The sequence below is a fragment of the Salvelinus fontinalis genome, chromosome 31 (assembly GCF_029448725.1).
Source record: "Salvelinus fontinalis isolate EN_2023a chromosome 31, ASM2944872v1, whole genome shotgun sequence".
In the NCBI taxonomy this organism is placed as follows: domain Eukaryota; kingdom Metazoa; phylum Chordata; class Actinopteri; order Salmoniformes; family Salmonidae; genus Salvelinus; species Salvelinus fontinalis.
In genome coordinates this window covers 31,238,854-31,250,866 of record NC_074695.1, presented here as the reverse complement: position 1 = coordinate 31,250,866, position 12,013 = coordinate 31,238,854, and the positions used below count along the sequence as shown (strand labels likewise).

Genomic DNA, 12,013 nt, shown 5'->3' with positions numbered 1-12,013 from the left:
TGGATGGCGCCAATAATCGCAGTCTTGGCAGATTTGAGTTCCGTTGTTGATGTTTCTAAGCAGGAAGACACCTCGCTGTGTATGACAATGTCATGTCATGATGATGCTGAACCTATGGTGCTCTTTAATGCCATTTTCTGTGCTGTTTTAACCTGTCTGGCACCGGGGTTCCGCTAGCGGAACTCCTCCCACATTCCACTGAAAAGGCAGAGCGCGAAATTCCAAAAATATTTTTGAGAAATATTTAACTTTCACACATTAACAAGTCCAATACAGCAAGTGAAAGATACACATCTTGTGAATCCAGTCAACATGTCCGATTTTTAAAATGTTTTACAGCGAAAACACCACATATATTTATGTTAGCTCACCACCAAATACAAAAAAGGACAGACATTTTTCACAGCACAGGTAGCATGCACAAAGCCACCCTAACTAACCAAGAACCAACCAAACTAACCAAGAAACAACTTCATCAGATGACAGTCTTATAACATGTTATACAATAAATCTATGTTTTGTTGGAAAATGTGCATATTTGAGGTATAAATCAGTTTTACATTGCAGCTACCATCACAGCTATCGTCACAAATAGCACCGAAGCAGCCAGAGTAATTACAGACACCAACGTCAAATACCTAAATACTCATCATAAAACATTTCTGAAAAATCGATGGTGTACAGCAAATTAAAGACAAACATCTTGTGAATCCAGCCAATATTTCCGATTTTTTAAGTGTTTTACAGCGAAAACACAATATAGCATTATATTAGCTTACTACAATAGCCTACCACACTACCGCATTCATTCATCAAGGCACGTTAGCGATAGCAATAGGCACATTAGCGATAGCGAATAAACCAGCAAAAGATATTAATTTTCACTAACCTTCATAAACCTTCATCAGATGACAGTCCTATAACATCAGGTTATACATACACTTATGTTTTGTTCGAAAATGTGCATATTTAGAGCTGAAATCAGTGGTTATACATTGTGCTAACGTAGCATCTTTTTCCCAGAATGTGCGGATATTTTTATGACACTCAACTATTCTGACCAAATAACTATTCATAAACCTTACTAGAAAATACATGTTGTATAGGAAATGATAGATACACTAGTTCTTAATGCAATCGCCGTGTTAGAATTCAAAAAAGAACTTCATTACGACATCCAGCTTAGTTATAGCGAGAGCGTGCCCAAAATCTGGGCGCAAACTACTATTTCACATGTTCGACAGATATATGAAATAGCATCATAAAATGGGTCCTACTTTTGATGATCTTCCATCAGAATGTTGTACAAGGGGTCCTTTGTCCAGAACAATCGTTGTTTGGTTTTAGAATGTCCTCTTCTCCAGTCAATTAGCACGGAAAGCTAGCAAAGTAGCGCGAAGCTCTCCTTCCTGAACAAAGGCACACAACGCAACACGCCTAACGTCCCGAATACATTTCAATAATCTAATAAAACTATATTGAAAAAACATACTTTACGATGATATTGTCACATTTATCAAATAAAATCAAAGCCGGAGATATTAGTCGTCTGTAACGACAGCTTTTCAGAAGGCAATACCAGGTCCCTTCTCGCGCTCTCCAGAAAACAGGAAACTGGTGACACGTCATGCCAAGAGCTTTTATTCGACCCCAGATCAAGTTATACACTCCATTTCTTCTCTCACTACCTGTCGCCATCTAGTGGAAGACGTATGAAGTGCATGTATACTAATAAATATCAAGGACATTTATAGGCAGGCCCTAGAACAGAGCATCGATTTCAGATTTTCCACTTCCTGTCAGGAAGTTTGCTGCAAAATGAGTTCTGTTTTACTCACAGATATAATTCAAACGGTTTTAGAAACGAGAGAGTGTTTTCTATCCAATAGTAATAATAATATGCATATTGTACGAGCAAGAATTGAGTGCAAGGCCGTTTAAATTGGGCACGATTTTCCCCCAAAGTGAAAACAGCGCCCTCTGTCCTCAACAGGTTAATAAGGGTGCTTGCTTCAACTTGAACTGTACATTTGCCTCTAACAATTTAAACCTCTGAGACTACCATGAAATATATTTTAGACTGCTGAAGCAAGCACATACATTTTCTTCAGGAAATCTGCATTTTCTGGTTGTTGATGTTGCAGATGTGGATGAGTGTCTGGTAGACAACGGAGGCTGTGACCATACCTGCCAGAACACAGCCGGCTCCTTCCAGTGCTACTGTCACCTAGGACACCGGCTAGATGAGGACCGTGTCTCTTGTATTCGTAAGATCAGATATGAATCCAGTCTTGGTGGTAGTCAGGTAGAAATAATACATTGGGCCAGGAGTTTTCCTAACCGGGAAAAACTCTGGGCCTTAGTGGTAGGCTATAACTGGCAGTACAAGTTAATTAAAGGCTATAGCTAGGGCCCAAAGTTTAGAAGCAACAAATTGCTTTATGTTAATAAGTGGCATGCTCAACTGGATATTAGTTTGGAGAGAAAGTGTGCAAGGAGAATGACAATGACTGTTGTACTCTCTCCCTCCAGCCCTGGAGGGGGCAGTAGAGGCGTTGGAGTGGAGCAGCCGCATCGCAGTGGAGCGCCCTCTGCCCCAGATAACCCTGCTGAGGGACTACTTCCAGCCGCTGGAGCGTTATGACGACTACGATGAGGACAGCCTGGGAGAGCTGCGGGCCCAGAGCACCCTCACCCAGACCTTTGGTATACATACACCTGTAGTAACATCTACATAAGGCTGTCGTAACACCTATACAAGCAGCTTATAAGCAGTTCCTGAACAGCTTGTTTGCACCGATGTAGAATTTGGTTATTTTAAAAGATTACTCCAAGTCCTTTTCTCAATATTTATCTACGTATACAGTACCAGTCAAAAGTTTGGACACACCTACTCATTCAAGGGTTTTTCTTTATTTTTTTACAATTTTCTACATTGTAGAATAATATTGAAGACATCAAAACTATGAAATGACACATGGAATCATGTAGTAACCAAAAAAAGTGTTAAACAAAACAACATTTATTTTAGATTTTAGATTCTTCAAAGTAGCCACGCTTTGCCTGTAAGGGGTGCGTACTGGTGGCAGAGAAGTCAGGCGCAGGAGAGCAAAAACTGTGTTACAATGGCGTTGTTTAATAATAAAAATCACCGTAAACAGAATAATCAATACAATGAGTACAAAACCCGTTGCACACCAGAAATAACGTGCACAAGCACTTACAATAAACAATTCCGGACAAGGACATGGGGGGGAAAAGAGGGTTAAATACACAACATGTAATGATGGAATTTAAACCAGGTGTGTGGGAACACAAGACAAAACAAATGGAAAATTAAAAATGGATCAGTGATGGCTAGAAGACCGGCGATGCCGACCGCCGAAAGCCGCCCGAACAAGAAGAGGAATCAACTTTGGCGGAAGTCGTGACATTGCCTTTGACAGCTTTGCACACTCTTGGCATTCTCTCAACCAGCTTCATGAGGAAGGCTTTTCCAACAGTCTTGAATGAGTTCCCACATATGCTGAGCACTTGTTGGCTGCTTTTCCTTCACTCTGCGGTCCAACTCATCCCAAACCATCTCAATTGGGTTGAGGTCGGGTGATTGTGGAGGCCAAGTCATCTGATGCAGCACTCCATCACTCTCCTTCTTGGTCAAACAGCCTGGAGGTGTGTTTTGGGTCATTGTCCTGTTGAAAAACAAATGATAGTCCAACTAATCAGATGGGGTGGCGTATAGCTGCAGAATGCTGTGGTAGCCATGCTGGTAAAGTGTGCCTTGAATTCTAAATAAATCACAGACAGTGTCACCAGCAAAGGATCACCACACCATCACACCTCCTTCGTGCTTCACGGTGGGCACCACACATTGTCGGTTCACCTACTCTGCGTCTCACATGGTGGGTGGAACCAAAAATCTCAAATTTGGACTCATCAGACCAAAGGACAGGTTTCCACTGGTCTAATGTCCATTGCTCGTGTTTCTTGGCCCAAGCATGTCTCTTCTTATTATTGATGTCCTTTAGTAGTAGTTTCTTTGCAGCAATTCGACCATGAAGAAATGATTCACAACAGTCTTCTCTGAACAGTTGATGTTGAGATGTGTCTGTTACTTGAACTCTGTGAAGCATTTATTTTGGCTGCAATTATTGAGGCTGGTAACTCTAATTAACTTATCCTCTTCCTTTCCTGTGGCGGTCCTCATGAGAGACAGTTTCATCATAGCGTTTGATGGTTTTTGCAACTGCACTTGAAGAAATTTTAAAGGGATAGGCGTCCCGTCAACGGGACAGTTGTAAATCATGCAGCGCCGTGTGTCACGATCGCAGATTTTAGAGAAACATTTACATTTACATTTAAGTCATTTAGCAGACGCTCTTATCCAGAGCGACTTACAAATTGGTGCATTCACCTTAAGATATCCAGTGGAGCAGCCACTTTACAATAGTGCATCTAAATATTTTAAGGGGGGGTGGGGGGGGGTCAGAAGGATTACTTTCTCCTAGCCTAGGCATTCCTTAAAGAGGTGGGGTTTCAGGTGTCTCCGGAAGGTGGTGATTGACTCCGCTGTCCTGGCGTCGTGAGGGAGTTTGTTCCACCATTGGGGTGCCAGAGCAGCGAACAGTTTTGACTGGGCTGAGCGGGAACTGTACTTCCTCAGTGGTAGGGAGGCGAGCAGGCCAGAGGTGGATGAACGCAGTGCCCTTGTTTGGGTGTAGGGCCGGATCAGAGCCTGAAGGTACTGAGGTGCCGTTCCCCTCACAGCTCCGTAGGCAAGCACCATGGTCTTGTAGCGGATGCGAGCTTCAACTGGAAGCCAGTGGAGAGAGCGGAGGAGCGGGGTGACGTGGGAGAACTTGGGAAGGTTGAACACCAGACGGGCTGCGGCGTTCTGGATGAGTTGTAGGGGTTTAATGGCACAGGCAGGGAGCCCAGCCAACAGCGAGTTGCAGTAATCCAGACGGGAGATGACAAGTGCCTGGATTAGGACCTGCGCCGCTTCCTGTGTGAGGCAGGGTCGTACTCTGCGGATGTTGTAGAGCATGAACCTACAGGAACGGGCCACCGCCTTGATGTTAGTTGAGAACGACAGGGTGTTGTCCAGGATCACGCCAAGGTTCTTAGCGCTCTGGGAGGAGGACACAATGGAGTTGTCAACCGTGATGGCGAGATCATGGGACGGGCAGTCCTTCCCCGGGAGGAAGAGCAGCTCCGTCTTGCCGAGGTTCAGCTTGAGGTGGTGATCCGTCATCCACACTGATATGTCTGCCAGACATGCAGAGATGCGATTCGCCACCTGGTCTTCAGAAGGGGGAAAGGAGAAGATTAATTGTGTGTCGTCTGCATAGCAGTGATAGGAGAAACAACAAATGTCGTTACATATAAGTGTCTTATTTTGGCTGAAAGCTTAAATTCTTGTTAATATATCTGCACTGTCCAATTTACAGTAGCTATTACTGCGAAAAATGCCATGCTATTGTTTGAGGAGAGCTCCTAACAACAAAACACTTTTTTTCACAGCGATAGGTTTGATAAATTCACCTCTGAAGGTGAAATGTGTACTTACATTCTGAAATCTTGCTTTGATTTGTCATCCAAAGGGTCCCAGAGATAACATGAAGTGTTGTTTTGTTAGATAAAGTACTTTTTCATATCCTAAAAACGTCCATAAAGCATGCATGATCGATTTTGTATTTCCACTCGTTCAATTTGCAAAGAAAGGAATCTGTGAAAATCTAACCCTAAACGTTGTTTCAACGAGTCAAATTATGTTCGTATTTATTCCTCAGAGATCATAGGACGTAACCAGAACGTTACCACTATATCACTAGGAGTGTAATATATCCTATAGGACAAGAAATTTGGTCAGAGAGCGACGCCTTCATGGCATGCAGATGACGCGGGCGGTCTTCACTTGATTGACTGTAACTTTGTCAGATAAGCACCAATCGGGGTCAAACAATCTAGCTAGCTAGATAGCCAATGAGCTGGGCTTTACGGGAGGAAATCCCGTATCTGTCACACAATTTTGCTGCTGACCTTGTGCAACAGCAAGCCTTTTCCTTCTGGACAAAGATGGCAAGAATATGGAGAGTTATAAAGTTATGAAAACTGGATGTTTTGCAAATGTTGAACTTACAATATGGCTACTAATACTGGAAAAGCTAAATCAAAGGACAGGTACACAGATTTGATGATATTCTTGCAGAAAAATGTAATGTCAATGTAAATGCGTCCTTCACGATTTGCCCAAATGTACCTGGGTGACTTCACACTAAATGTCATTTAGCTTGCTCATTCTTCAAGTTATCAGTCTGAAACTTTGCACATATACTGCTGCCCTCTTGTGGACACCAGAGTGATGGCTAGATTTGGGACCTTTCTGTTGCATTTCAAAGATGGTGGTAGAGAAAAAATTATATAAAACAGTTGTCTTTTTCTTTGTATTTTCTTCTACCAGATCTATTGTGTTATATTCTCCTACATTCATTTCACATTTCCACAAACATCAACGTGTTTCCTTTCAAATGGTATCAAGAATATGCATATCCTTGCTTCAGGGCCTGAGCTACAGGCAGTTACATTTGGGTATGTCATTTAGGTGAAAATTTAAAAAAGGGGGCTATCCTACATTAAAAGTTCTTGATATTTTCCTGAATTGACTGACCTTCATGTCATAAAGTAATGATGGACTGTCATTTCTCTTTGCTTATTTCAGCTGTTTTTGCCATAATATGGACTTGGTCTTTTACCAAATAGGGCTATCTTCTGTATACCACTCCTACCTTGTCACAACAGAACTGATTGGCTCAAACACATTACGAAGGAAAGGCATTCCACAAATTCACTTATAACCAGGCACACCTGTTAACTGAAATGCATTCTAGGTGACTACCTCTTGAAGTTGATTGAGAGAATGCCAAGAGTGTGCAAAGCTGTCATCAAGGCAAAGGGTGGCTACTTTGAAGAATCTCAGATTTAAAAATATATTTTGATCTGTTTTACACTTTTTTGTCCATATGTGTTATTTCATAGTTTTGTTATCCTCACTATTATTCCACAATGTAGAACATAGTTAAACTAAAGAAAAACCCTGGAATGAGTAGGTGTGTCCAAACTTTTGACTGCTACTGTATATATTTTTTACTTCCTCTTCCTTTCCTTCTCCTCTTCTTCCACCTCCCCAGTGTGTCTAAACAACACGTTTGGTTACGACTGCAGCCTGACGTGTGACGACTGTTCCAACGGTGGCGTGTGTGACATGGAGGAGGGTCACTGTGACTGTCCTGATGGGTGGACAGGTGTTGTCTGCAACCAGAGTGAGTGAAGCCATGCAGAGAAAACGAAACATCAAAACATTAACAGGGTTTAAACCCTCAAAGTCACAGGTGATGCTGATCACCCGAGAATGTATTTACTAGGAACTAAACGAAAGCAAACCAGTGTAAACATGGAGGGGACTGCAAAACATTTCCTTTGCAAAAATTTTGCTACAGTTTGTTGTGTTACTAGTCATCTAAGTTCTAACCAGATGTTTCTCTATCTATGGCTGGGTGAAGCTATACAAGTGGCCTACCTTATGTTTAAATGGAATTTCACATTCTGTCAGACATAATCATCCTACAGAAAATTCCTTATTTTGATGATGTATCTACTGTATATAGCTTTGTTGAGAGAAATAACGCCCTACCTCTGTCTCTGCTTCTCTCACCCTCTCTCGCTCTCTCTCTCCTTCCTTTTGCCCAGCTTGTCCAGAGGGCACCTTTGGCAGGAACTGCTCCTTCAGCTGTAAGTGTAAGAATGGTGCCACCTGTGACCCTGTGAACGGGCACTGCCGCTGCCCGCCTGGCATCAGCGGGGACATGTGTCAGGATGGTGAGTTGGCACCGATTCATGTTATCATGCAGCACTGGATCAATATAGCATTGCATTCTCTCAAAACCAAAACCCAAACTGAACCAATGGAATTGTCCTAAAAGTGCAAATCTTAATATTGGTACACATTATAATATGTTGTACTTTCTACTCTTGCCTCTGTGTCTCTGTGCTCTGTAGGCTGTCCTAAGGGCCTGTATGGGAAACTTTGCAATAAGAAGTGTAACTGTGCCAATAACGGGCGCTGCCATCGTACCTATGGAGCCTGCCTGTGTGATCCTGGGCTCTACGGGCGCTTCTGTCATCTAAGTGAGTGGAATGATGTCTCGTTGCCTCTCTACCTCTACCTGTAGTTTCTTTCGCTCTATTTCCTTTATGTCAGTGGTTTCCAAACACTTTTCACCCCCTTCTGTCATAGGGGAACATCCCACGCTATTTCTATGGGCACAAGCACTGTCCATGACGGTTCTCACCCCTCTTGTTGGAGGAGAGAACATTTTGCAGGTTTATATCTTATTTCCTGCAATTCTACATATTTTTGCCATGGTGTGGATAGTTTTTGTTTGTTGCCATTTCAAATAAAATTTCCTGCAATTATATGCATTTTGATATGGGGTGGAGAGAACATTTTGTGGTTTTAAAGCTAATTTCCCAAAATTCTATACATTTTGCCATGTCTTATATGTGTTCATGTGACACTGTATCTGAGTGGCTCAAACATTTAAAAAAATTCTCCCTGAATGTCAAAACCAATGGGCAAAAACACCTAGCTAAAAAACGTTATCTGACCTCGGCTAGTTGATCTGGACATTTCTGACAAGTTAAAAAGTTAAATAAATAGCTCTCTAAGGTCTGCAGTGACTGACGTGACAAAAGGACAACTGATGATGCGCTACCCAATTTAGAAATTGCACCTTGTGCATTCTACTATTACAACTTTCAAGAGTAAGTTGAAAGTCAGACTGAGTTCCTTAAAAACCCAGCATGCCCCACAGTTTAGGAACCACTGCTTTATGTAATTATTTCACTCCCTGTAGCCATTTCTCTGATTGCCAGGACCAGTGATTACCTCAAGGAAGGACTCGTTCCTGGTACATCTGGATCTTACTGTGAAATGGGGCTGTTCGGCCAGTAGGATTGCTGATCTAGGATCAGGTCCCCTCTGTTGTGATCAATATGATCTAAAAGGCAAAACGGATCCTAAATCAGAACACCAACTCTAAGATGCTTTATTTGATTTGAGTTATTAGGATCCCCATTATCCGACGTCAATGGTGAGAGCTAGTCTTACTGGGGTCCAACACACAACAGAAAATACATTACAGACAAAAGACTTTACAATTTACATACATTTAAAAACATTAACATGTTGTGTGTGTGCATCTATCAGTTACACATACATGTCAGTACATACACACAACAAGTAGGTCACATGGGGGAGAGGCGTTGTGTCGTGTTGTGAGGTGTTGCTTTATTTGTTTTTTTCACGTTTGCTGTTCACTTGCGCTATTTGAAATGGAGTTCTATGCACTCATGAACCTGTATAATACTGTTAGTTTCCTTGAATTTGTTCTGGACCTGGGGATGGTGAAAAGACCCCTGGTGGCATGTCTGGTGGGGTAAGTGTGTGTGTTAATGCTGTGTGTAAGTTGACTATGCAAACAATTTGGACAAACATTAATGTTTATTATTTATACAAGAAGTGATTGTCAGTCTTTCCTCAACTCTTAGCCAAGAGAGACTGGCATGCATAGTATTAATATTAGCCTTCTGATTACAATGAAGAGCAAGACGTGCTCATATTGTCCATATGACTGGACAATAATCAAGATAAGATCAAACCCATATTTATGAATAAGGGCCTCGAACCCCTCTTCCCCTGCACTACCATGTAAACAGTTGGGCAGTGTGTACCCTATCAGGCCTTCAGTCGTGTTTAACGCTTGGTGTGCTGTCTCTCCCCAGCGTGTCCTAAGTGGGCGTACGGCCCTGGCTGCTCGGAGGAGTGCCAGTGTGTCCAACAGAACACCCTAGAGTGCCACCGCCACCATGGCTCCTGTGTCTGCAAACCAGGCTACCAGGGCAAGAACTGCCAGGAGGGTCAGTGGTCCAGAAGATGTTCTGCACACACACACACACACACACGAGCGTACCCAGACACAAGCATACACACGAATGCACATGCACACATAAACACACACACGCATTCACATATACATATAGCTATGTACATGCACGCACACACACACAGACACACAAACAAACAAAACACACATACGTCAATGGAATGGTTCTATCTGGCTTGATCTCGGTCCAGGAAATGGGCCCTAAATGTGTAACCAGTACCTTTAACCCACTTTTGCTTCTCTCCTCTAGAGTGTAATAGAGGATACTATGGCCTGGCCTGCAAGAGGACATGTCAGTGTCCATCTGGGGTACCCTGTGATCATGTGACAGGGGAGTGTCTGAGCCAGTGCCCACCTGGCTTCCATGGGGACAACTGTGACCTAGGTGGGTACAGTGCATGGCATACCAACCCAGACCAATGCAGAATAGTACTTTGTTGTCCATGCATTGGAAATGTGTATTTCTTGTTTCTTCTAACTCCCTCAGGCGAGACAACATAAAAAGCTCGGAGACATGCACACAGACACACACACACTCACTCGCACATGCACACATGCACAGTATGGCATCTAAGTCTATTGCACTCATTCTTTGTCATGGCTAGATTCCAAAGCGACTGGTTTCATGTTTGTTTTTGCTAGTTTTCTCATGGTGTTTCTCATGGACTCACGGTCTTTCATACACACAGTAGTTGCAGCTGTTTATGAGTTTGTCTTCTTTTAGATGTGGTACTCAAGACTGGTCTTCTGTTTTCCCCTCTCTTGCGGTTTGTGTTGAGCAGTTACACAATAATCAACAAGAGACGGATGGGGTGTCTCCAACTCTGGTACTGGAGAGCTACAGGCCTGGGGGTGCAGGGTTTGGTTCTAACCCAATTCCAACAGACCTGCTTCACCTAGCGCCATATAAAATCTGTGTTCCGGACAGAATCACGGACTCCAGACAATAAAACTAAATTCAACAAAATTCAAAAATGTATTCAAATCAACTAGTAGAAAATCAACTAAATGTATTGAACTTATTAGAAAATGCATGAATTTGCCCAAGTTATTCATAAGAGAAGAACAAAATGCATCAGTGATTTGTATTTTCCTGCAACTTTCTGAAACGGCACGTGTGTGTGTGTGTGTGTGTGTGTGTGTGCGCATATGTGTAGCCGTTAGCGATGATGCTAATGATAACCTTCTTCTGGTAGAGATGGATAGGCTCTCCCAAGAACCTTCTCCATTAAATATTAACTACAAAGTAACCTATGCCTACCTGGTATATCATAATTATTTGCATCAATCCAGTGGCCATTTGTTTTGCAAACTCTGCGATCACATGAGCAGTACAGAGACATTGCTAACCAAACAGAGGTATCTTGCTGGTGCGCACTTGCATTTCTTCTATTTTTCTAAGACCTCAAAAGTGGTCTCCTGGTGTGGTTTAAAGCTCCAATGCAGCCGTTTTTATCTCCATGTCAAATCATTTTTGGGTAACAATTAAGTACCTTGTTGTGAATTGTTTTCAATTAAAATTGTCAAAAAGAAACACAAATAGCTTCATAGCGAAGGGCAATTTCTCAAGTAAGACTTTTGCTAAGACTGTCTGGGAGTGATCTGAAAATTTGCTGTTATTGGTGGAGGTTTGGAACTCTTTCTTATTGGTCTATTTAACTAGTTTACTGCATGGTGATGTCACCATGGAAGGCCAAAACTCCATCCCACAAAAACAAACTGAAATTTCAGGCAGTCTTCTCAAACAACTCAATAAAATAAAATATAAAACGCAGGTATATCACATTTTTGACTGCACTCATTTTTGTGGACTTTTGTGGACATAATTTATTTAGTTTTTCTGTTAAAGTGGGATTTTGAGAGTGTATACCTGAAAGAATTAAAATAAAAACAAAACGGAATCAGGCAAACAATTAAAAAAAATGTATAGGGTACTATTCACCTAATCAAGGTCCAGACTGAAGAATTACCTGTACTAGCTGCACGTCAGAACCTTGATTATTTGAAAC

The 12,013-nt window shown here is 42.2% G+C and overlaps 1 protein-coding gene across 2 annotated transcripts in view; it reads left to right on the top strand.

Moving 5' to 3' along the window:
• LOC129830039 (multiple epidermal growth factor-like domains protein 6) overlaps window positions 1-12,013 on the top strand; it is a 140,423-nt gene that overhangs the window by 91,693 nt on the left and 36,717 nt on the right. For both annotated transcript variants that reach the window (XM_055892207.1, XM_055892206.1), the window contains exons 8-14: window positions 2,145-2,267; window positions 2,533-2,706; window positions 7,191-7,322; window positions 7,750-7,878; window positions 8,059-8,187; window positions 9,844-9,978; window positions 10,255-10,389. In XM_055892207.1, coding sequence (XP_055748182.1) covers window positions 2,145-2,267; window positions 2,533-2,706; window positions 7,191-7,322; window positions 7,750-7,878; window positions 8,059-8,187; window positions 9,844-9,978; window positions 10,255-10,389 — 957 coding nt within the window. The remainder of the gene's footprint in view (window positions 1-2,144; window positions 2,268-2,532; window positions 2,707-7,190; window positions 7,323-7,749; window positions 7,879-8,058; window positions 8,188-9,843; window positions 9,979-10,254; window positions 10,390-12,013) is intronic.